Source organism: Watersipora subatra, chromosome 10, assembly GCF_963576615.1.
Source record: "Watersipora subatra chromosome 10, tzWatSuba1.1, whole genome shotgun sequence".
NCBI classification, from domain to species: Eukaryota; Metazoa; Bryozoa; class Gymnolaemata; order Cheilostomatida; family Watersiporidae; genus Watersipora; species Watersipora subatra.
In genome coordinates, this window is record NC_088717.1 from 6,605,140 (window position 1) to 6,629,843 (window position 24,704).

Genomic DNA, 24,704 nt, shown 5'->3' on the forward strand with positions numbered 1-24,704 from the left:
GGCCTCTGTTTACCTACATAGTTCTGTCATATACAATGGCTAAGATTTATAAAAGCCAAGATCTAGATTCCTCAGTTAGTAATACCCTGCTGTCTAGTTCGCCGTAAAAGATCGCCAGGTGTCATAACTGTACACACAATCATTCCTAAACGTGGGAAGGTGGTCGATTGGCGCAGGTTCTAAAATCTAGAGCGTCGGTATACCAAGCCGAGTGCTGAGAGTTCAAATCCAGTACAATGCAATCTTTTTTCCAACATTCAACCGTGGCTACGCACAGACAGACACAGCTCTTGCTAAACTAAAAATTAAGGAAAGAGGATGGCAGGAGCCCACATCAACCCGTACTGCTCTGTGGTTTAGGCTATAATCATACCACTTCCTAGTCCAAGTTTTTAAATCTTTCAACTAATATATCTAGCATATAAATACGTAGTATAATGCCTTCCTGGTGACAGTTCCTAGCTCCTGAAATACTCAGTCTAGCACTAAGGCTCTAATAAAACTAAAATGACAGGCCTTTAAATGCACAGCTTAGCAGACAACTTCAAACTGGTGATACAAAGACAATAATAACCTTCAAGTGATGCTCAAACACAAGTGAATAACATTTTGAAAGTCACAACAATCACACTATAGATAATGTAATCGCAAGTGTAAATTAGAAAACATCTTGGTGCCTAGCCCTCACTCCAGCTTCAGCTAACACAAGGACTATCTAGGGTTAGTTGACTACTGCACACAAATTACCAGATGGTGCTGCTGTAATGCTGTACAGTCAACACCTTTAGCTTACCGTGGCTCGTCCTTCTTCATTGTTGTAGTCGAACAGAAACGGTATGTACCACTGATCTCTAGTGCCATCAGGATTTCTCCATTCATTTGCAAGAGAAAGATGTCTAAGCAGAGTAGCCAATGCACACTGGAGAAACATGTACACCATGAAGACTATCAGATAGGCATTCAGCATTCTGTAACCAAAAGCCATATAGTTATCCGCGAGAAGACAACTTCAAAAATGTTCTATGCTGATGAAGTCGCTTAAAACAAGATTAGTGGAAACCTATATATCGCAGGACCTATACAGCTATATAATTATAGCTGTATATAATCATGCACTAATTATAGCAAACGAGTACGCTCTATGCACTGCATAGTGATAATGACTTCAACTTGTAGCCAAGAGAATAATAAAGTACTAGTAACTAGTACGCTGAGAGTCTCTCATGCATCATGAGATCATCATGAATAACCAGTATGTACGTAATTATTCCATAAGGTTGCAAAGTGGTCCAGTGGGGCAGTTGGTAGCGCGCTTGGCTACAAAGCGAGGTAACTGTGCGATTCCTGTGCAAATAATTTTTTTCTAATGCTCTTAGCGTGGCTCCGAACAAGCAGACGGAAATTGCTTTCATAATAGTAAAGATTACAGACATGACTAAGAAATGGTGCATTGCTTGAAGCCGATCCCTCAATCGTGGGCAAACCTGTTGCATTGACAGCATACTCAAACATATTGTAGAAAAAGAGGTACATTTGTAACCTTATGAAGTGAAATAGAAAAAAATTGAAATTATTGCATTATCATTTTATATTATATATAATTATATATATATTAATTATATTAATATATATATACGTTTTATATATTAATAATAATAAGAGCCAAGTTCATCTAATCTCAGACGGGTGATTCTATTATTCACTTGATTTTAGTAAATGTGCGCGTCCAATAAGCGATACTAGGCTGCAAATGATATGCCACGCACTATTCAAGATGGCTACAAACCTCAGAGCTTGGGAACCAATGCTGTTTGGAGAATGTTGTTTCCAGTCTTGTTTCATGACTGAAAACAACATTCTCATCAGTATTCATGTTATCATTAGAGGTAAAGTATGGGACCACAAAGGCAGCCATCTAGCCAGAGTCTGGCTAGATGGCTCATGTCTAGATGACTCCTTATATCGCTCCATCAATATTGAGTGGAGAAAAGTTGGTGAAAAGTTATTTTTATTCAATATTTTGGTTGACAAGAACTCTATAGGATATGTGGATGAGTCTATGGCTTATTTAGAATTTAGGAATCATTGTAGAAAGACTCATAGACACAATGTTACTGCGGATATGAAAATCCTTGTAAGCTTATCTTGGCTAGCAAGAAGAGTTGAAATTATGAAGTTTCCATTGCAGACTATAGACCTATTCGTGAATTTATGACAAATTAGACGGGGAAACATAGTGAAATACGTAATCTACTTGCGCTGCTGTAAGTCCTGCTTTGAAACAAACTGCTTTCGACTGATATTCAAATATCTACGGTAAGTCAATTCTTTCAGTTTGGCTTTTGTGAACTAGATGTTACTGAACCATTTATAACACTAGTAGTGTATGAGACAAATTATGCGTAGTTTCGAAAAAAATTTAGACATAGAAACAATTGAGATCACTTCCTTCGTAATCACCCTTGTTAGCATTATAGTTGTACCAGGTGACCTCCTAACAATTTTAGAATGACTACAAATTGCTTTGTCTTAAAGAATTATATTTTAGACGTTTTAATAGAAGTACCACAAGCTGATGAGGTTGTTTAAATGTTGTAAAGAAAATAACATAGTTACTACATTAATTGCAGTTTCACTTTTTATTTGAACATTAATTGGTTTATATGGATGAAAATTTTTCGTTAAAATACATTGAATCAAGGATTTAAACAGCTCTAATTCATTTGAAATCTGTCACTTTAAGCGACTTTGGTTAAATACTGATTATCTAAAACAGCCACCCTTAGACTTGTGACACAAAACAACGTAAGGAGCTCTTGGGAAAATAATCATAGCTTTGCAAGTAATTGAAGGGTCATCCGCTCTCAAGGAACGCAACTTCAAAGATATGATCAAAAGAGAGAGAGGTGATATGAGACCTAGGAAGTAGGTAGTGGAGATGACTGATGATGGAAGAAGTCAGACTGTCATTCGCATTCAAGATACGACGTGGAAGAGATCATGGGGCAGATAGCAGAAGAGATCATGGGATAGATGGCAGAAAAGATCATGGGTTAGATGGCAGAAGAGATCAAGGAGTAGATGGCAGAAGAGATCATGGGATAGATGGCAGAAGAGATCATGGGATAGATGACAGAAGAGATCATGGGGTAGATGGCAGAAAAGATCATCGGGTAAATGACCGATGGCAGAAGAGATCATGGGATAGATGGCAGAAGAGATCATAGGGTAAATGGCAGACGAGATCATGGGGTAGATGGCAGAAGAGATCATTGGGTAAATGGCGGAAAACAACATAAATCCTTACACATGTAAATGCTCCAATAAAAGTTCAACAAAAAAGAACTACAAAGTACAAGAACATAGATCACAAATCAAGAAAAGAAAGATTGTAAAGACAAAAATAGAACATGACAGAATGTAAGACAGAATGTAAGACAACGGTGAAACAGCTGGCAACAAATGAAAGCTATTGGAAACTCTGAAGCTTTTGCATAAAACAGAACTTGGCTCTTATACATTCGTAATTCAAAAATAAAACCGTACACTTGCGCATTTTGCGAAAGTCATCTAGGCTACAAAATAAACCGCAAGAATAACCTTTTTATAGGAATCCAAGAAAATTTAGGAAAATTGAGGGGACACTGTATTTTACTTTAAAACCTGTGTTTTATATTTTTTGTTTAGTTTTTAATGCAAATAAATGCGATACACAACAAGTTGACATTCTAATGCGCTATAATCATGTTTCAATGTACCATAGCTTAGGTTCCAATGATTCAAAATCAGGGACAGTTTTAAACTGTTCGCTAAGCCGCTCACCTCAATGGCTTTCATTTTTTATATTTCCTATACAGCACTGCTTTACTGCGACACACTGAGAAGAGTTAATAATGAAAAACTGCAAAAGGGTGAACTGCCCAGCTGCCCTGTTTAACATCCAGTAGCTCATTTTAATGTATGCCATATCGACTGGCAACTTGAACCAACCAAAGTGCTCATTGCAGTCCCCCTTGGTAGAGACCTTCAACACATGTCACACAGTCTCATCGACATCTGTCAAATGTCAAATATCTAATGACCGATGTCAAGCTCTTACTAGCCTGTGCATCTTAACTACAAGCATCAAGTGCCTCACTTTTCAACAGACGACCTCTTGCCAGACTTGATGTCAGAGTTTAAGGCCAACTTGGTGTCAGAACCGGTATACACGGCACATCCTACAATCCAGCAGACGGTACAGCACTGGGTTTGAAAACAAAAATAGTCTAGCAGTGATCATGCACAAGCCAAACTGTAAAAAAACAATAAACAAAGTGAACTAGGGAACAACAGATAGTATGATCTTACATTTCTTTCTGTGAAGGTCTACAAGGATAGAGAGTATATTAAGAAGTGCATATTATCGCATTTCTTGGACATAGAGGGATGCTGGTTAGAGTTGCTTGCTCTCTAAATACACTCAATGACTTTACATGATGTTGAAATTAATTCTAACTAGTCTACTGCATTATTATGTTGACTAAAATATATACATTCAAACAATGATTTACAACCATTTACATCACGCCTATATATAAGTTTTTCAACACAACAACATTTGTGCAAATATTGATCACACTATACAAAGTAATTTTTCATGTATGCCGAGAAATTTTTCACAAACTCATAGTCATATGTACAAAAAACCCGGTACAAAAAAAACCCGGCACAAAAAAGTGTAAGTTGGAGAGCTAATTTTCAACACTCACATTATCACCGACCCTGTACTTCCTTTAATACGTTTCTAAGTCATGATAACAACATCGCTTTACAAATTAGTTCTTAAATAACTTATTTTTACATTCAAGTTTTGATTGATATTTACTTTTCACATAGTTTTATGTAAGAAATTCGTTGAATACATGATGACTTGGAGCATTTATCATCTATTTATTTTATCTGCAATGAGTTACACAATTAACAACATTGGCTTGTAAGAACATTCAATTATTCAAATATGACGGTTTCGAAGTACAAAGTAAATATGGGAACACCGTAACCTTGTATGTTGAGATTTGATTAATAAGCTACAAACCACACAGAGAATCGCACAACGTAATTCGAACAACATTAAATGGTAAAATGTGTGATTAAAATTTTACAAAACAACATTGAATCACCAATTTACAAATCTTCCCAAAAAGATATTATGAATAAATATTCATGCATCAAAATTGAACAACGATAACCTTAAATTAATATTGTATCCGTCCATAGAAATAGTAATGTAAAAAGAATAGACATTCATATCAACCTCCAGTTTAAGATATTATTGGTATTGTGTGCTAAAAGGAGATGAAAGCAAGCTCACTGATTAGTGACTCCAGCTTATTAAGTTATAAATTTGGACATCAATTTTAGCTGTTGATTAAAACTAAGATCTATTGATGATTGACAGCGACAGGTTATGGAACTGGCAGCAGTAGACAAGTATAAAATACAAGCTGAATGCATGGCGTTGCCCGAGTAATAAAAAGTCTTTGCACAAAAAATCTATCTTTATTTAACATATACAACATTTACCATTCTAACTTTTAAACTTCATATTATGGAAAAAGTGTTTTGGGTAGTTCAAATAAATTAAGCGGAAAAATAAAACTAGAGTTTATGTTTAAATGTAAAATAATTAATCAGTAATTACAATAAAAAGTGATGTTGATACTGATACAACTAAAATGAACTGATAAAACAAAATCAAAATCATGAATATGTTGAATTAATAATAATAAAGAATACATAAAAATGCGTGCATAAAAAAGGTTACTGTTCCACCACAAGCTATCTATCAAAATTTTGAGTACAAAGTTTTGATGGATGATACTGGTACCTCTCAATACTGATACAAACATATAGCAGTGAAGCGCACAAGGGTACTTTGTCTTAGTACTTTGTAGATTTAGCTATCGCCCTTAGGAGAATAGAAATGTAACGGCACATTTATAAATTTAAAAAATTGGTAACAGACTTTGAACTGGCTTTTAAATATTTCCAAAAGAAACACAATCACAAAAGGTATTATTAATTAATAATAAAAGGTACATATTTAGATTTGAAAATGATGATAATGGCTTAGCCTAGTGGCTACGCGAGAATATTTGTTGACTTGCAATTTGAATATTGCGAGTTCAAATCTTCGGTGAAATGGATTTTTCCTTACTAACATTTTATCGCTATAACTAGACAGACGAATGATGACAGGCATTCACATTTATACATATAGATATATAAGACGAATCTCCAGTAAAACCTGAGACGAAACATTAATTTCATCTCAACGGTCAGTCATCACAAAATTTTTCTGGCCCTTTTGTTCGACTCTATAATTTAGTCAAAGATAACATGAGCAAAATTTGGTCCGAGGCAGACCACCATTACTTTTCTGCAAACAATAGCATATAGGTGAATAGCATAAACTTAGTTTCATCCAATAGGAAAGCGCTAAAAGTGTATAACTACCCAATCATATCGATCCTTTCCCCTAAAAATTTTATGAAACCTCATTGTTTGATCACTACGGAACCTTACCGGATCAATCGTCTTTGCGCAAACAATATTCGTTGCAAAATTTCATCCTATGTTTAGTTGAAGATTTGTCCTCTTGTGAACTAGGCATAATAGATTAGCGTAACTGCTTCTCCAGTTTACATATATTAGCTAAAGATATTTAAAGTTTAATTTTGTAACTGCTGCACTCTGTAAATAGAGAAAAATCCCTGAGTTGTACTAAGGGATTGTGACGTAGCACTGCAACTGACAGTGTCAAACATTCTACTAAAACAGCATATACAATATTAGCTTAACAACCTAGAGTAGTCAGTAAAGAGTGAAAAAGCTAGAAATGTAAAAAATTGAAGTGTGATAACTACTTATATATAGGAGTGGTGATATGAGCTGCCTTACCAAATACATAGTCTGTGTGTTTTAGCTTAGCTCCTCTCAGCAAGACATTATGCGCCTGCAAAGCCTTCGTCACATGAGAGGAATCCTCTTTATAAACAGTCATTTTGCCTAAAAACCTATATAGGTCGGTGATTGGCTGTTGGCAGTCGATAAAACCTCGCAAAGAGTCCAACTTGCCAGGTGTGTTTGCCTGACATGTGTCCGGAAGGCACAGGAAAGTCTGAATAAACAATGATTAAAGTGGTTTATAGAAAGAAGAGCCCTTTTAACACTACTGAATCTAAGAGAACCAGAAGCAATCATAATTTCCAACTTGCTTATCAGGTGTACTATCCTTTTTATCAAAGAAGTGGACCACTTTGAAAGTATTTCAGTGCTGTCACTCTAACAGCAATTTAGTGTCGATGCTCTAGAGGTAAATTAGTAAGAACTAGCGGTAAACCTGGCGGTGACTAAGATTTCTGTGCTTTCATATCAGAGAGCCAACAGGTTGGTGGTTAAGTGGCTGGTTCTTAGAATCAGACGAAGTTTTAAAATCAAATGTTTTTGTTGACCTGGCACAAGGCACGGGAGCATATGCGTGTAAGTTTGGATAAAATCGGTAATAAATTATGGAAATGCATATCATTTACAAAAGTGCGCGCACACACAATGACAAGTGAGATGTATTAATGTAGATACACGAAAGCAATGATGAGAAGAGGCCAACAACTTTAGAAAGCAACACTTGTTTATTTTCTGACACATGCCTATTATTTTAAATTCACTTGAACAACAATTTGTATGAGCCTTATGGGAAAACTATTGAAAACTTGAGTTGTATTTTAGATTTTTAGGCACACAATATTAGAAATTCAACATTTTTGTTTAGACAACATTTAAACACATTTCTTGGATATAAAAAATCAGACTTATGTACTACAGACCCTTACAATAGTTAGATAAATAACTTTGTATTTAGCTAAGTGCTTAAGCATAACTACATACAAAGTAGGTTTAGTGACTCACAGTTCCTTGTATTAGCTGCCTGATTTGACACCAATAAAGCCGGATGACTATTGTATTGTCATTGTATTATTTTTTGAGGTACTGTACTACAGCAGTGGTCAATAGGGCAGTCAAGCGACAGCATTGATGATATTTGTACTAGGAAGGGAAGTAGTCGAATTGGTCTTAGATTATTAACCTAAAAAGGCTGTAGTTCAAGGTTGAAGATACTAAGGAATTATTAACAAACCTTAAGGTTAGTTTCACCATCAAGGTTAGCTGTCTGTATGGTGCATTGACCCTGTTCATCACTGCTAGACAAGGCAACGAGGTCACACGGAAACTGCTCTTTGTCCTTCACCTTCACTATATCACCAACCTTTTAAAGACAACAAGAAAAGCTGCTTCACTTGTACCAAAAAATGAGGTCAATTGAGTTTCAGATTTCTACGACTTTTTGACTTTGACTTTTTGATTTTTGACTTTACGCTTATTTATCGTACATGAGATACTATCTTTTGAACTAAAAGTTAGAAATTCAGCAGTATTTGTAAGAAAAACAAAAAATAAATATTCTAACACCTAACAAAACACATTAATCTGAGCTGAAGCATTCCGATTTTCCATGCAAAACTACTGTTGAATGACATCTCTCGCAAAAGCGTGAGAGATATTAAAATACTGAAGTGAGCCCACCGCAAGAGCCTCGTTCTTGCTCAAAACATCTTCTATCCTTGCTCAGCACAGATACTGAAATAGCATCCTTTGTTATGACAGATTCTCAACGAATCGTCTTTGTTCATCACAGACCCAACATTCCTCAGTACAGATTTTCAGGGATCTTTCTCCAGAACCGCTCCCTAAGGACCTGTCCTTTTATCAAAACAGCTTTTCATATCCTCAAGAACCCATCCTTGCTCAGCAAAACATAAATAAGACCCAAGCTTTCTCATGGAAGCATTCGAAGGACACATCCTTTTTCAGAACGGCTTCCCAAGAACCTGTTGGTATATTTTCTTAGGACAGTTCCTTAAAGACCCGTTCTTTTTCAGAACAGCTCCTCAAAGACCTGTTCTTTTTCAGAACAGCTCCTCAAAGACCAATACTCTTTCAAAAAGTTTTTCAAAGACCAGTCATTGCTGAGCAGAGCTGCTGAATAACTTGTCCATGCTCAGCGTGGCTTCCAGAACCCGCTCTTTCTCAGCACAGCTGCCAAAGGATCTGTTCTTTCTTGACACAAACCCTCAAGGCCCGATCTTATCTCAGCACAGATCCTTCAAGGTCCTGTTTTTGCTCACCACAGATCCTGAAAGTTCTGGTCACAGGGAAAACGGAAAGTGACCTGTCACGAGACATTCTATCCTAAATACTGCAGTAACGAGATATAGCCTATAAGCTGCCGGCCGCAAGATATGCTGGACTGAAAAGTGCTAACCATGAAAGATTCTAGCCTAGAGGGTCCCTGCCTAAAGCGAAAGCTAGTCACAAAACATACTATCTTATATACTTCAAACGTCAAAAACACCGCTTGTCGGCCGTAAAGAAATAATGCAAGTGTGATGTAAACCATAGAGTTATCTTCCCCTAAAGTGATAACTGTGCCTTCAACAACACGAGCGTTTCCGGTGCCAACAAGGAGCGTTTAGGCCACGCCCCTTTTTTGAACTAGTCAATCGTAGTGATTGACAGAACAATAACATCAGCTATGAGAATGATCATGAATTTCCATAGTTAAGATAGTAATTATTGCTCATATTAAAGAAATGATGATTATAGTTTATTACTCTAATATATGCTTATTATTTAAAGCAATTCAATAGCTACATGACATGGGAATGCACTGAATAGATAGTGTTAAGTAAGTGAGTTATGCAATCAGTTACTCATAGATAAGATAGATAGTCATACTGGGGTTGTATTACATCAACTGAAAGTATTGACATTGTATGGTGATAGAGTGATTCATTGACACCACAGTTCACAAACAGCCCTTGCATGTAATATTAGATTTCAATACATATCAATCAAATACATAGACTAGCTTGAAGCAAAGATGTCCACTAGTTAGTGGACATCTTTGCTTGATGTAAGCAAGCAAAAAGTTTGAAAGTTAGAGTGGCGAATGTTGTTATATGTTAAATAAAAATAAATTATACTTAATTATACTAAATTATAATTATTTAAAAATAAAATAGACTTTTTTATTACTTTATTTATTAAATAATTTTTTATTGTAATCATAGCTAAACAGATTATATTTAGCCATTACTTGCTAATTATTTTACATCTAAACACATTTACAGTTTTATTTTTCTTCCTAATTTATTTCAACAAAACACTTCTTTCATGATATGAAATTTAAAAGTTGTAGTTGTTTGAAAAAGTTTGAAAACCTTTACAGTTGTTTTCTTTTTCCTTTTAATTCATTTGAACTACTTAAAATATTTTCTCATGATATGAAGTTTAAAAGTTAGAATGGTCAATGTTATATAAAAATAAATTTTCTGACCAAAAACTTTTTTATTACTCGAGCAACTCGGGTAGTACAGCTCATAGTTGATGGCAGTCAATTAGCTTCCCATCACACCAATGTAATACAACCCCAGTATGACTATCTATCTTATCTATGAGTAACTGATTGCATTAACTCACTTAACACTATCTATTCAGTGCCTTTGCAAGTCATGTAGGTATCAGGGATTACGTGTATGTCACAATTTCCATTTTCATAACATTTCCATAATTCATTTTCATATTATTTCCATTTCCGTAACATTTCCATAATACATTTCCATAATTCATTTCCATATTATTTCCATTTCCATAACATTTCCCTACTTCATTTCCATATTATTTCCATTTCCATAACATTTCCATAATTCATTTCCATATTATTTCCATTTCTATAACATTTCCCTACTTCATTTCCATATTATTTCCATTTCCATAACATTTTCGTAATTCATTTCCATTTCCATAATTCATTTCCATATTATTTCCATTTTCATAACATTTCCATAATTCATTTCCATATTATTCCCATTTCCATAACATTTCCCTACTTCATTTCCATTTCCATAACATTTCCATAATTCATTTCCATATTATTTCCATTTCCATATTATTTCCATTTCCATAAAATTTCCATAATTCATTTTCATATAATTCCATTTCCATAACATTTCCATAATTCATTTCCATATTATTTCCACTTCCATAAAACTTCCATAATTCATTTTCATATTAATTCCATTTCCATAACATTTCCATATTATTTCCATTTCCATAACATTTCCATATTATTTCCATTTCCATAACATTTCCATAATTCATTTCCATATTATTTCCATTTCCATATTATTTCCATTTCCATATTATTTCCATTTCCATATTATTTCCATTTCCATATTATTTCCATTTCCATATTATTTCCATTTCCATAAAATTTCCATAATTCATTTCCATATTATTTCCATTTCCATAACATTTCCCTACTTCATTTCCATATTATTTCCATTTCCGTAACATTTCCATATTATTTCCATTTCCATAAAATTTCCATAATTCATTTCCATATTATTTCCATTTCCATACCATTTCCATATTTCTAAAATAAAATTTTCATATCCATTTCCCTAAAATTATGGAAATATGTTTATGGAAATGGATATGAAAAAGTAAACATTTCCATAATATGTTTAGCGATCCCTAGTAGGTATTGAATTGCTTTAAATAATAAGCATATATAAGAGTAATAAACTATAATCATCATTTCTTTAATATGAGCATTAATTACTATCTTAACTGGAAATTCATGATCCTTGTTTAACCCTTCTCATGGCTGATGTTATTGATCTAGTCAATCACTACGATTGACTAGCACAAAAAAGGGGCGGGGCCTAAACGCTCCTTGTTGGTACCGGAAACGCTCGTGTAGTTATCACTCTAGGGGGAAATAACTCTTTGATGTAAACCAGCATGTACCTGGATTTCGTAAGAATTCACGGTCTCAAGTTTACCATCCTTGACAACTTGACATGGCATGTAGTTCACAACTTCATCTTCCTTCCGCCTCAGCCAGTCTTCATATGCCTGATGTAACGAAAAATTTCAAAGTTTGAGAAAAGAGAAAGATGCTTCAATCTATTTGAATAATTTTAGAGGTCTGACACCGTTGTTCTAATTTTCAAACTTATCAAAATACATAGAGGGCAAACTCGGTATCAAATTAGTGTAGCCATGTGGCATAACTTCAATAACATTTTTAAATGTCAAAATTTGTCAACAAACGAAATTAAATAGTAAAAAATGACGGAATAGATATATTCCATTAGTAAGCATTCATATTATTTTCAGACAGCGTTCCTTTTTTCATGGTTAACGCATTTGCAAGGTGAACATGAGACAGTTCGAACTGTTTTTTAGTCTATTTGTACGGTCGACATTGAACAGCAGGTTATATAACACAAATTACGCAATAGCTTACTGATAGCTTCAATACTTGGAGTTCAAATAAATGTAAACATACATCATACATGTAGATTTACCAATTTCCGGATCATTCGATGTCATTAAAATCTAATTTCATTGTAAACAACATGCGAAGTGTGTCTACAAACAGCGAGGTGTGTCTACAAACAGCGCCAGTGTCTGTTAGTAATAGTAGGAATCAAACTATTTCAGAAGATCAATGATGTGTATTTCTTTCATTTTTTAATGTAGATGTCTGTCGCTCACACAGTTCATACTTACATTTATGTAGTTCTATTTCTAAAGTTTAAGGACTTTCATGTATATACAGATTCCTGCGTCTTGACCAGCCCTTCAGTACGGTACGTTAAGCTTATTGTTTAACTCGTCAATAAATAATAGATAGCAAGGATCATTACACTGCTAAGGCTCACTTAGATGGCTCTCTTTTTTCATTTCTACTGACAAAGCGAAAAATAAACAACTCTTTTCTGAGTCGAAGCATAAAACTTTATCTGTCAGGTGCTAGATATAATTAGAAAACCTGACTTTACATGCCGCTACAGCTCCATTAAGATGCAAGTATTCTTCGCTTTTACATTTGCATTCACATGTTTGACTGCTCAGACACCTGCACTCACCTGTTTGACTGCTGTGATACCTGCACTCAAATGTTTAACTGCTTTGGGGCCTGCACTGGCTTGTTTTACTGCTGCGACACTTGTTTGACTGCTGTACCAAATAGACTCACCTGTTTGGCTGCTCAGACACCTGCACTCACCTGTTCGACTGCTGTGATACCTGCACTCAAATGTTTAACTGCTTTGGCGCCTGCACTGGCTTGTTTGACTGCTGCGACACTTGTTTGACTGCTGTACCAAATGGACTCACCTGTTTGGCTGCTCGGACACCTGCACTCACCTGTTTGACTGCTGTGATACCTGCACTCAACTGTTTAACTGCTTTGGGGCTTGCACTGGCTTGTTTGACTGCTGCGACACTTGTTTGACTGCTGCACCAAATGGACTCACCTGTTTGACTGCTGTGACACCTGAACTCACCTGTTTGACTGCTGTGACAAGTAGCACGAATGCTAAGGGTATAGCACTGGTTAGTGGGCTTACTGGCGTGTTAGGCACAAAAAACTGCAAAAGAAAAAGAGATACACTTGACAAAAGAAATGGTGTAAATGTGTTCAAATCAGACTTCAGTATCTTAGACACCCTCAGTAGATTTCAGTATATTTGGGCGAAACAGCAAAATGTTTTAGATTAATCCTGTATTATACTTAGTGATTTTCTAAAATAGCAAGGGGGCATTAGAATTTGTTGACTATTAGTTTAGACTTTCAATACATCATTGTGTTTGTCACCAAATTGACTATTAGTTCCACTCTGTAACAGTATAAGTGCATGCAACTTGAATGAAACCTTTTTTGTACACAGTGGGAGACATCGGAATTCAAAACTAGGACATATATTTCTGGCTCAACACTACTAAATCTACTACCGGTATACTGAAAGTTAAACTCCTGTGATTTAACATTTAGATGATAGCCAGAAATTTAAGACGTTTCATCTTAATTTAGCTGACAAAAGGAAGAAAACAAAGCAATGACCTAGAATGAATAAGATTGGGTGAATTTAAATTCTCCAGGAGGCTAATAAACCAGGGAATACAGCACTTCCCAGAGTTGAATGCTTTTATTGTTTGATCAACTGAGTCAATTTCCGATCTTCAACTGAGTTCAGTGTCTGATATTACGCTTCATATACTTATTACTATACATACTACTAACATGTATAGAGGATTTATCACAATCAGAATCAGTGCAATAATAAAACATTCAAAGACAATAATTATTCTAATAACAATTATAATAATTAATTCTCTTATAATAATTATAAGCGATTCACACAACACAAACTTGGACATGCATTAATTATTCTTTATTTAACAAACATAAAAATAATGGCAAATAGATATTTCTAAAATCAAACAGCTTCAGTTAAAAGACCTTAATATCGTCTACTATACGCATATAATAAACTTTTCAGTTGTTAGCGCTTGATAGCATTAGATAACAAAAAGGGATGTTACGAAATTTGCTGCTATAACAAGCCAATCAGAGTGTGGATGGTTTCCACATAAACAAATTTAGCATGGACTTAGCTGACCACTGTATTCATGTCTCAAACAACCCTTAGGTATGCTTAACAACGTTACAGTATTCAATGGTAAAATATCAAGATGTTACAAAGCTGAAGCCACTTAAAAACTTACAGAAAATTTTGAAATGGCAAACAGCTAATTTTGAAGAACTATGGTAAGGGTAGCACCTGGTACTATTTAAGACCTATGCTATGGGTAGCACCTGTTACTATTTAAGACCTATGGTATGGGTAGCACCTGTTACTATTTAAGCCCTATGCTATGGGTAGCACCTGTTACTATTTAAGCCCTATGCTATGGGTAGCACCTGTTACTATTTAAGACCTATGCTATGGGTAGCACCTGTTACTATTTAAGACCTATGCTATGGGTAGCACCTGTTACTATTTAAGACCTATGCTATGGGTAGCACCTGTTACTATTTAATACCTATGCTATGGGTAGCACCTGTTACTATTTAAGACCTATGCTATGGGTAGCACCTGTTACTATTTAAGACCTATGCTATGGGTAGCACCTGTTACTATTTAATACCTATGCTATGGGTAGCACCTGTTACTATTTAAGACCTATGCTATGGGTAGCACCTGTTACTATTTAAGACCTATGGTATGGGTAGCACCTGTTACTATTTAAGACCTATGCTATGGGTAGCACCTGTTACTATTTAAGACCTATGCTATGGGTAGCACCTGTTACTATTTAAGACCTATGGTATGGGTAGCACCTGTTACTATTTAAGATCTATGCTATGGGTAGCACCTGGTACTATTTAAGACCTATGCTATGGGTAGCACCTGTTACTATTTAAGACCTATGGTATGGGTAGCACCTGTTACTATTTAAGATCTATGCTATGGGTAGCACCTGCTACTATTTAAGACCTATGCTATGGGTAGCACCTGTTACTATTTAAGACCTATGCTATGGGTAGCACCTGCTACTATTTAAGACCTATGCTATGTGTAGTACCTTCCTATCTTAAAACTTCTGCTTCCTTCTTACATTTGTCTAATATTTAAAAATGACAATTTATTGAATCAGGTTACGAATCATGTATATCAGTTCAATAATTTAGTTTGTAAATATGGCACAAATGATTTGATTTTAGTCAAATCAGTGATTAACTCATTTGATATCAAATTAGAAGAAATGTGATTTGGGTATAACTTGTTACGTACCATGATGAAAGTGACAATGAGAAAATAGAAGTTGGCTATTCTCATGAACTGCTCATAGAGATTCTTGAAAATGAAATTCCATGGAGTGTACTAAAACAGGAAACCGATAACAACAGCGTATTAACTACAATATAAATAAACATACTGTAAAATAGAATATATACTCCTCAGGCTGCCCGGTAAGAACACAGTTCATGTGAGAAGATTTTAAGGATAATGTATATTTGTGACAGGCCATATCTATTTCAATACAAATGAGGCATTTCATATAGCTCACAATGGGATCCCCAAGTGAAAATTGTCAATGTAGCTTAGACTTTTGTGAAGCCAAGTCATTTCCAACATTCATGAGAATGTAATGTTTGTAGCGCGCGGGACTATGACCTTCCTCAACATCAACAAATAATACTGTTTAAAATCCAGTCCATCATCTTTAAAGACAATTTCCTCAGTTTGTTGTGTTGACCATATTGACCAACATCACCCTCGATAAAAAACTGTATCTCAAGTTAAATTGCTTCGATTTAAATTCCGCAAACAGTTTTGAAAAACTGAGAAATTTCTCTATTACACAGGCCTAAGAAACTATTAGGTGATCTGATCTCATTTGGATTGAAAATGATTTGACCTGTCACATTTGTCTTGATTAATATATTTACACGCAAACACAATATAGCCTACAGAGTACCACATTGGAATGCGCACTAGCAACAGAGTATTATTAACTAATACATTGGTGGTGCTGTGTCCAACACCTTCTTACTAGACAAAACTAGCTGGTTAGAAACTGAACCCATGATAAACATGTTGACATAGTTTTACCATATTATTAACAAGAAACTCTCACTCAGACCGAGCTTAGAATGCATGCAAGCAAACTTTTAAAATGGTCGCTTTACCTATCTTATGGCTATGCAAAGCATATACAATTACAGTGCATGTGCTTTCATAGCTTGTCATGACAAACTGTTGTTTGTGCGGAGTTGTCCCCCGTCGACTGGAGCGAGCAAAACAACAGCTCGTCACAATACGCACTGCACCTGATGCATCAGCTGCACAGAAAGGGAGTTGTTCTCTTTTGTCTATGCGGCTTGGCTGCGATGTTATGTCGGTCGCTCCATTGCTAATCATAACGGATTTAGCCCAAAAATTTAGGTAGAAAAAAAATAAGATAAAAACGTTAACATTAAGCCATCTTTAAACTGTAACTGAGGTTGCAAAAAGTCATACTGTAGTGGCCTGTTCTGGCTAATGTTGAACTTCTGTAGCAGAGGCCATGGTAACTGAATTTCGGCATCAACATAACTTATCTATTTATAATCTTACTCAAATAAAAACAATGAATGAGCCAGCAATGAAACTGAATTTACTTTAGAACAAATAAAACCGACCGATACAAAAATACAAATAAAACTGACTGAGCACACAAATAACAACATGTTTAGTTGCTGTTGTTGCCTAAGTTCTTAAATTCTACGAAAGCTTACCGCGAGACTGGTCTCTGGTTAAACGTCGTTATCTTATTTTTTTCTACATAAGTTTTTGGGCTAAATCCGTTATGATTACCAATGGAGCGACCGACCTAACATCGCAGCCAAGCCGCTTAGACGGAAGAGAACAACTCCCTTTCAGTGCAGCTGGTGCATCAGGTGCAGTGCGTATTGTGACAAGCTGTTGTTTCGCTCGCTCCGCTTGACGAGGGACAACTCCGTGAAAACAACACAACAGTTTGTCATGACAAGCTAGTGCTTTCACAGCTATAAAACACTCGAGGACTAACCATATTAAACGCAGATAAACAAAAATTTAACTACCCAAGTACAGGAACACCAAGATAAGGCTTTGGTGTAAAACGTTTTAAACATGGCATCCATTTGGTCATACTTTTGTTGTGGTGACAGTGTTATCACAAAACTTTTCAGGGACAATCGCGTCTGGTCCATCCAGTTCACATAATTTCCTACCAATGAACACCAGCCGATTCTCGGGCCGAACCGGAGCAACACATTTCTAAAATGAATGGACACAAAAAGAACTTTACAATCACTATATAATGTAGGATAGCGAGTATTTATGTGCCAATAAGCTCGACAGCAGATCTTAGTATGTTGGTAATGGCTATATGCATATAAGTGGTTATACTGTATAAACCAGAGAACTTCATTGGGAGTGATGGAGTTTTGAAGACACCTTATGAGAAATATTGGTAACAATGATTCCTGAAGACTATTACTAGGTTGCTACATAGGACTTGTAAACAGCCATATTTGGTAGTGTTCCGAGTGTTTCTGGAACATAAGTACATGAACATTAACTAAAACCAACGCTGAACAAATGTTATTTTATACTATTAGTAATCTAATATGTTAGTCTGTTAATTTACCTATTTTTGCCACTTACTAGAAGACATCACAGACACAATATTTCAGGGAAAATTTGCAATGCTCAAATAATAACAAAGGATTCACAAGTCTGTTTTTTATTTTTACATCATAGCAAAAATTTCTAACTATTTACTACAATAATAGAAAAATTATTCTAACCCTACATTATAGTAGCAAAACAATAATTGTGACATAATTTTTTCCTTCTCCACCAGAAAGTAGAACTATCAGTAGCATACGAGTAACTCTTGCATCACTTTCATGACATGAGTTGAAGTAGAAGATGTTTCAAAACACTCGACAAATAAGACGACCTAAACAGCCAGCAGATAAGACGACCAAAACACTCGGCAAATAACACAAGCGCAGTAGGCAGATAAACTTAGTGAATAAGTGTATCTGCCTACTGTGTCATAATCCATCAATAGCATTGATCAAATACAAACTTATCACCTAGTTGTCTGAGAATGATAACAACATTAAACAACATAATGATTAGAGACTAGAGATTAGAGGAATGCGCCTTCGCATGCATTCAGGACGATTGTTTTTGATGAACATGTTCAGAGATTGTTGTCATGAAAGAGATGTAACAATTTGTGTTGGAAATGAAAGACATCCCGAGTAACATCGGGCTTACTGCTAAATCATTTTAAAATCTTGTATTTAATCTACTATTGCAGTTCATAATCTCATCAAAATGATGTCATAACTTTGTCGGTAAACCCGTTCAAACCAATTGATCTTAACAGCCAGAATACTTTGAGTTTTTTAACCAAAGACTTTTTGTCATGGAACTTCAGTTAGGACCCGATGGAGCACCTAAATCGTTAAACCTGCTTGCCAAAGCAGTTGGTGTACTAGTGATATCCGTGCAGCTCATAAATGAATTATTAACCTGCCTCAAGGTAATTGTGATTTATGTCTGCAAAGTACATTCATGAGAGTGTGAACGATGCATAAAAAACATGAATCATGTATTCTGTATGAAAAAAATAAGTAAAATTTAAATTCAATTCCACAAGAAAGACATCAGATATCAAAAATGGTCTACCCTTTGAATCTGGATACCCTAGATAAAAGGAGAGACCCAAAAAAGCTATTCTGCATGCCAGCTTAGCCAATCACAAAATATTAATTACATAAGGTGTTAGCAAAATGTTGCATATTTGTACTTGGTGGATGCTGTATACTCCCAAAATGCATTTGAGAAAATATGCCAAAAACTTTTGACAATATATGATGAAGTTGCATTTAGAATAAAGTGAGCCTCTAAAACTGATAGACTAATAATATGTTGTCTCACTCTTCAGATGCCGCCTTAGCTCCTGCCATGTATTATTTTGATAGTATTCTATTGTTACATGCTGATAACTTTTACACTTGGAAATGAAAGTGCATTGGCGTTATTATATAAAGGCTAGGTTAGAATCAGAGTGAAGAGTGGAAGGACGATTAGAAAGGTAGAACAAAAGGTTGAGACTGAAAAAAAAGAGTGAGAAGAGATAATGAGGAAGAGATATTGTGGTGCTACTTTTTATCATAGTCTGATATCCTTGACTTATTCTATGAGTTCATATTTCAGCATGCGGAATGAAACTGACTTGTTTTTGCTACACAAAAGTGCTTCAAAAAACCTGCATAGAATTGCTGTCTAATGCATATCGGTCACACTAAATGGGATAAAAAAATATATAAAAACTGTAAATATCATAGGACTTCACATATCAAACTATAGAAAAATCCCAAGCAATCTTAATAAAAAAAATGGTTGACTATTATCAGTGACACCTGCACTTTAAGAAACCCTTGTATTTGCAAATCTAAAGTAGAAATAAAGACATAATGGTATGGCATAACATAATAATATTAATTGAAAAATACCAGAAAAACCACAAAGAATTTTAAATATCAAACTCAAAAGCTAATTAAAAGTTGAGCGCAATACAACAAAAGTGTTTCCTAATAGGTTAAAAACCAGTGCTTCTTACTGGAAGTGTAAAACGCATAACCCGAAAGAAGCTATCATTAATGATTATTCTCCTTTAAAGTACGGAAAAGCATTTAATCTTTCATTAAGTTTTTGTGATACGTTTGTTTGGCCGCAAACTCTAATATTCAAGCTGTCAAACACTCTTAATAAGCCTAGATTGTATTTACACTGTACAAACTTGTTGGTCTTGTCACCACTTAAACACACGCTTTGATGACAAAAGATTTACTATAATTGCAATAAAAACCAAAACATAACAAAAGAAAAAGCAATTGTTTTTCTGTGTCTTAATATATACAGGAAATATATCAGAAACTAACTTTCAGGCAATAATATTTCATACTGCTTTAGTTTCTAGAAACTGTAAATAATTCGTCATACCTTTAAAAGTGGAGTGTTTCGGGCGCATGCAAGCAACCGTTCTTGGATGCGCATCTTTACTTCTACATGTACAACATCCCTATTTCGTTATAAACTAAGCTACCAACTTTTATTAACCCCTACGGAGGTCGACAACAAATTCCTTGTGATCTTCCGTACTTTAGCCTAGCATTTGTAAAAGGTGGCGCAATGCCTCTATGTACATTGATCTGGCCAAAACAGTTTCCTAAACTATTTCAACGCATAGACATTGGTATTAAATCTGTATAAAATAAATCACAATTAAAATTGTCATAGAGTTAATCTATACAAATCGAACTTATCGTATTAACGTAAAATACCTGCATGGTATAGAACATCTTGTGTGTTCGACGCGGACTAACTAAAAATAATAACTCGCCCTTATCTAAGTACGCTTCAGTATTTGAGCAGCAAATACGGAAAATAATGAAGGTTATGAACCGGTTATGATCTTCAAATGAAAACGGTCACACTATTCTGAAAAGAATAGAACACGTAAAACAGTATTTGTAGTACTTGTTCATACACACTGATGAAACACAATGTGTTGGTGGAAAATTTTGAGCCTCTTCAGCCAATCAACAGTCCCTCTACAGTGTTGTTATGGGCAATGATATACAGCCCCTGGCTGTATTTCATTGTTATGGGTAACCTCTTTCTTCCAAATGTGCTTTGAGATGCTACATTTGGGAGGATGTTGTATTGGCCTCTGCAGCCCACCAGTTAACAGGATATACACTCTTGGTGAATTATGGGTGAATTCTTTGTTCATTCTTATTATTCCGCTCTCGGGTGTACTGCTTTAGTTGAGCAGAGAGGACTATCAGCTGCTGTTTGGCAAATTGTAGAGCTTTTTTGTGGCTTCTTTTTTGAACACTCCAAACTGTCGTTTGATCTTTCACTGAGTTTGCCGACTTACTTGCGGAAGCCCTTGATTATATTTTCAGGCCTCGTCGGCCTGGACGGAATGGTGTGATACCTGGCTGACAGTGACTTAATAACCATCTCTCTTAGAATGGTGATTGCATTACTGTAGATTAGTGCATTAGTCTTAATGATTGATTCCATCGGGATAGATTTGAATTCTAGCAACTTTTTAGGTATGGCCTTGGTGTTTTCTGTAATGGTTTTCTGTTTTTATGGTTAGTTGCAGCTGAGAGCTTTTCTTTAAGCTCCTTCACCCTTGAGTATCAGGTTCAAGGTGCATGTTTTCACCACCAGATGAGTCGACACAATGCGTCGTCTGCGCCACCTCAGTATGTTCAGGAACACATTCTTTATTGGTGGGCGTCATTTGGGTCATCTGTCACCTTATTTCATTTACCTCAAACCCTATATTACTTGTTTCCTGACTATGTAGCTTTTCTGTGCTACAAACCTTTTAGCAATCAGAGGCAATTCAGCTACAGTCAAAGGCAGGCTCTATCTACAGTTGTGGCATCCTTCCCACGTAGCCCAATTTCTGATATTCAATCATAATGTAGCACTGAAAAAGGTTTGTGCTGTCAGTCTAAATTTATTTTATCTGTAAGAGACCCATTGGTTCTGCCTGGCACGCCAAACATTTTTTCCATGGTGCCTACCACTGACAATTATCTGAGGTTTGCGACCTCCACCAAACATACATGTATATATTGTGTATGAATTGAGGTGACCTAACGGTTAATACAGAGTCGCTAATCATAACAGCGCAGAAGCAAGTGTTCCCGTTTAGAAGCTTCATACACATGTCTATCACACTAAAAACCATTCTAAATGCAGTTGGTGCAATGAACCTAGAAAAGTACAATCATGTCACAGATCTATGTAGTGTACAGAAGTCTATGCAATGAGTATGGCCTCAATAAACCACAACACTGGTGGGTATCTCCTGATAAGGTCAATGAGAATGACTGCCCTAAGCTTTTTTAGGATTTCTACATCCAGATCGACAAGCATGTCTTGGCAAACTAGCCAGATATTGCAGTAGGTGACAAAGAGGGCTACTAGAATAGATATAGCAGTACTCAATGACTACAACGTAGCCATCAACAAAATGAGAAAAGTGGAAAAATATCTCTCACTTAAAGAGAAGGTTGAAAAGTGCTGGCATGTATGAACAACTAATTCTGTTAATCATTAGTGCGTAGGGTGCAATAACACTTGCACATCAAATGTGGTTGACCCAAATACCAGCAACAATTAACACAAGTAGAGTTGCAGAGATATGTGTTAGGAATGGCTATGATCTTGAGGCATGTGCTCAAACTTCCAGGTCTCTGGTAGGGGACCGGAGCTTGAGTAGACATGACCACCCACTTGGATGAGGAAACAGTTTAAATATGTATGGTGATAGTTAATAAACATATTTTAATACTACTGAATATACATTTAATTTTTAATAATAGTTGATATACATTTTTTATTACCCGGGCAACGCCGGGTAGCACAGCTAGTTGTCTATAAGTTAAAATTCCTGGATACCTAACAAACACTGTTCCCTTAGAGAGAGGCCATTTTTCTTTATTTGTTCAGATACTTGATGAATGTCACAGCAATTGACAGTTTTTGATAAATACTTACCGCTTAACAGAATAGGTCTGTTTATGTGGATCACTGTTTCAACACCAAAACGCTTCACCTGTTTTCGAGTTTGTATTCATATATTATCTGCTATTAGATTTTGATTAACATTGACCATAGCCGAGAGCAGAAAACTCTATATTAATAAATCCTATTTTGTGTATGCTTGGCGGGTGTTAGCCGCTGTAAAAGCAATGCATTTTTACATTTCTTGGCCTATTTTATCCCAACTTCATACGCGTATGCTCGCTGCTCGATGCTTTGGTTTCAAAGCCCTAGCTGATTGAATAGGAAAAAAATCTCTAGCTTCATCAGCTGTTTTAAAAAATTTTTGCATATTAATTTAAAAAAGTATTATTTTTTAAAATTAATATGCAAATGTAAATCACAATCATGATTCTAATCCATTTTGGTCAGCTGGTCTCTTGTCCCTTATCTGCACCGCTGACCCTTTATAAGACTTATTCCTCCTTTATTAATAGAAAAAATTATTTTATGCCAAACAAAGAAAATGCCAAAAATAGAGCAGACGAGGAAACCAATTAATTTATGGCAGCCACAGTCTAGTCTAGTTTAGTCTAGTAACCCCTAAAAATATAATAAATATAGCAGAACTATCTATCAAATATTATGATGACAGGACAGCTTCTTCACATATAATTTATAGCTAATGCCTCGCTCTTTTTTTTCTCCTTTTGTTCCGTTTTTTGTCTTTCTCTTTCTGTCTGTCTGTCACCCTCTGTTTGTCTCTCTCCCTCTCTTGCAGTTAGTCGAGGCAACTAAAACTGTTTATGGTTGCCTATGATTGCAGATATCTAATCAGCTCAACTATAAGCAGCCATCAGACATGAGTTTGTATTGGTCTGCCTCTATTTTAAATTCCTCTTAGCTACCTCTTTACAGCAGAGTCTAGTCCTTCCTTGATTTCACTTACATGTACCATCACATAGTTGGGAGTATAATAGTTTATGCGGGAGCTGGTCTTGTTACATCCAGTGTATATGGTCCAACCATCTTTTTTTAATAAAGATGTCAGCCACTCATGGTAGGTCTGCCCCTCTTAAGATTTCTGTGCTTGTGATCTTGACCTGTCACTTGATGATATCTCTCAGGTGTCTCTTCAACACAGCATGGAGTTTGTTTACTTGAGCTTCATAAATCGTTCAGGTCCCTGCAATATATAAGAGTGCTGACAGAACCACTGTTTGATACTATTGTCTTTTTACCCTGACTAATGGCTAATATAGAACTCACATATAAAAGCAACAATGAAAGATTATTGCAAATTAGTTTTGCTTTGTAGTATTTGATATGAATAAAACATAGTTATAGTTCAGTCAATTTTTACTGGTTGTTTTAAAACAACTTTAGCCAGCTTTACGTAGAGCTTGTTTTTTTACTGTACACACATTCTATTGCGTATCGGGAAAAAGAGTTCAGCTGTACACAGAACTTTTTCGACCACAGAGCTGTATTAATATGCAAATTCTGTTTTTGGTATGATTGCAAAATATGTTTAGAGATAAAACATTGATAGTTTAGTTAGGTAAGTTTCATGATTTCTGTGTATAAATGTATAAATCTAGCATCAGTTTTTTCATAGATATGATC

At 35.5% G+C, this 24,704-nt stretch overlaps 1 protein-coding gene across 5 annotated transcripts in view; it reads right to left on the reverse strand.

Moving 5' to 3' along the window:
* LOC137405578 (phospholipid-transporting ATPase IF-like) overlaps positions 1-20,635 on the reverse strand; it is a 58,093-nt gene extending 37,458 nt beyond the window's left edge. For all 5 annotated transcript variants that reach the window (XM_068091873.1, XM_068091872.1, XM_068091876.1 and 2 more), the window contains exons 1-9: positions 20,511-20,635; positions 17,637-17,762; positions 15,753-15,842; positions 13,461-13,544; positions 11,914-12,021; positions 8,180-8,308; positions 6,943-7,162; positions 4,139-4,220; positions 794-968 (exon numbers count right to left, since the gene is read on the reverse strand). In XM_068091873.1, the coding sequence (XP_067947974.1) occupies positions 794-968; positions 4,139-4,220; positions 6,943-7,162; positions 8,180-8,308; positions 11,914-12,021; positions 13,461-13,544; positions 15,753-15,842; positions 17,637-17,762; positions 20,511-20,564 (1,068 nt within the window). In that variant the 5' untranslated portion in view covers positions 20,565-20,635. The remainder of the gene's footprint in view (positions 1-793; positions 969-4,138; positions 4,221-6,942; positions 7,163-8,179; positions 8,309-11,913; positions 12,022-13,460; positions 13,545-15,752; positions 15,843-17,636; positions 17,763-20,510) is intronic.
* Between the last annotated feature and the right edge of the window lie 4,069 nt (positions 20,636-24,704).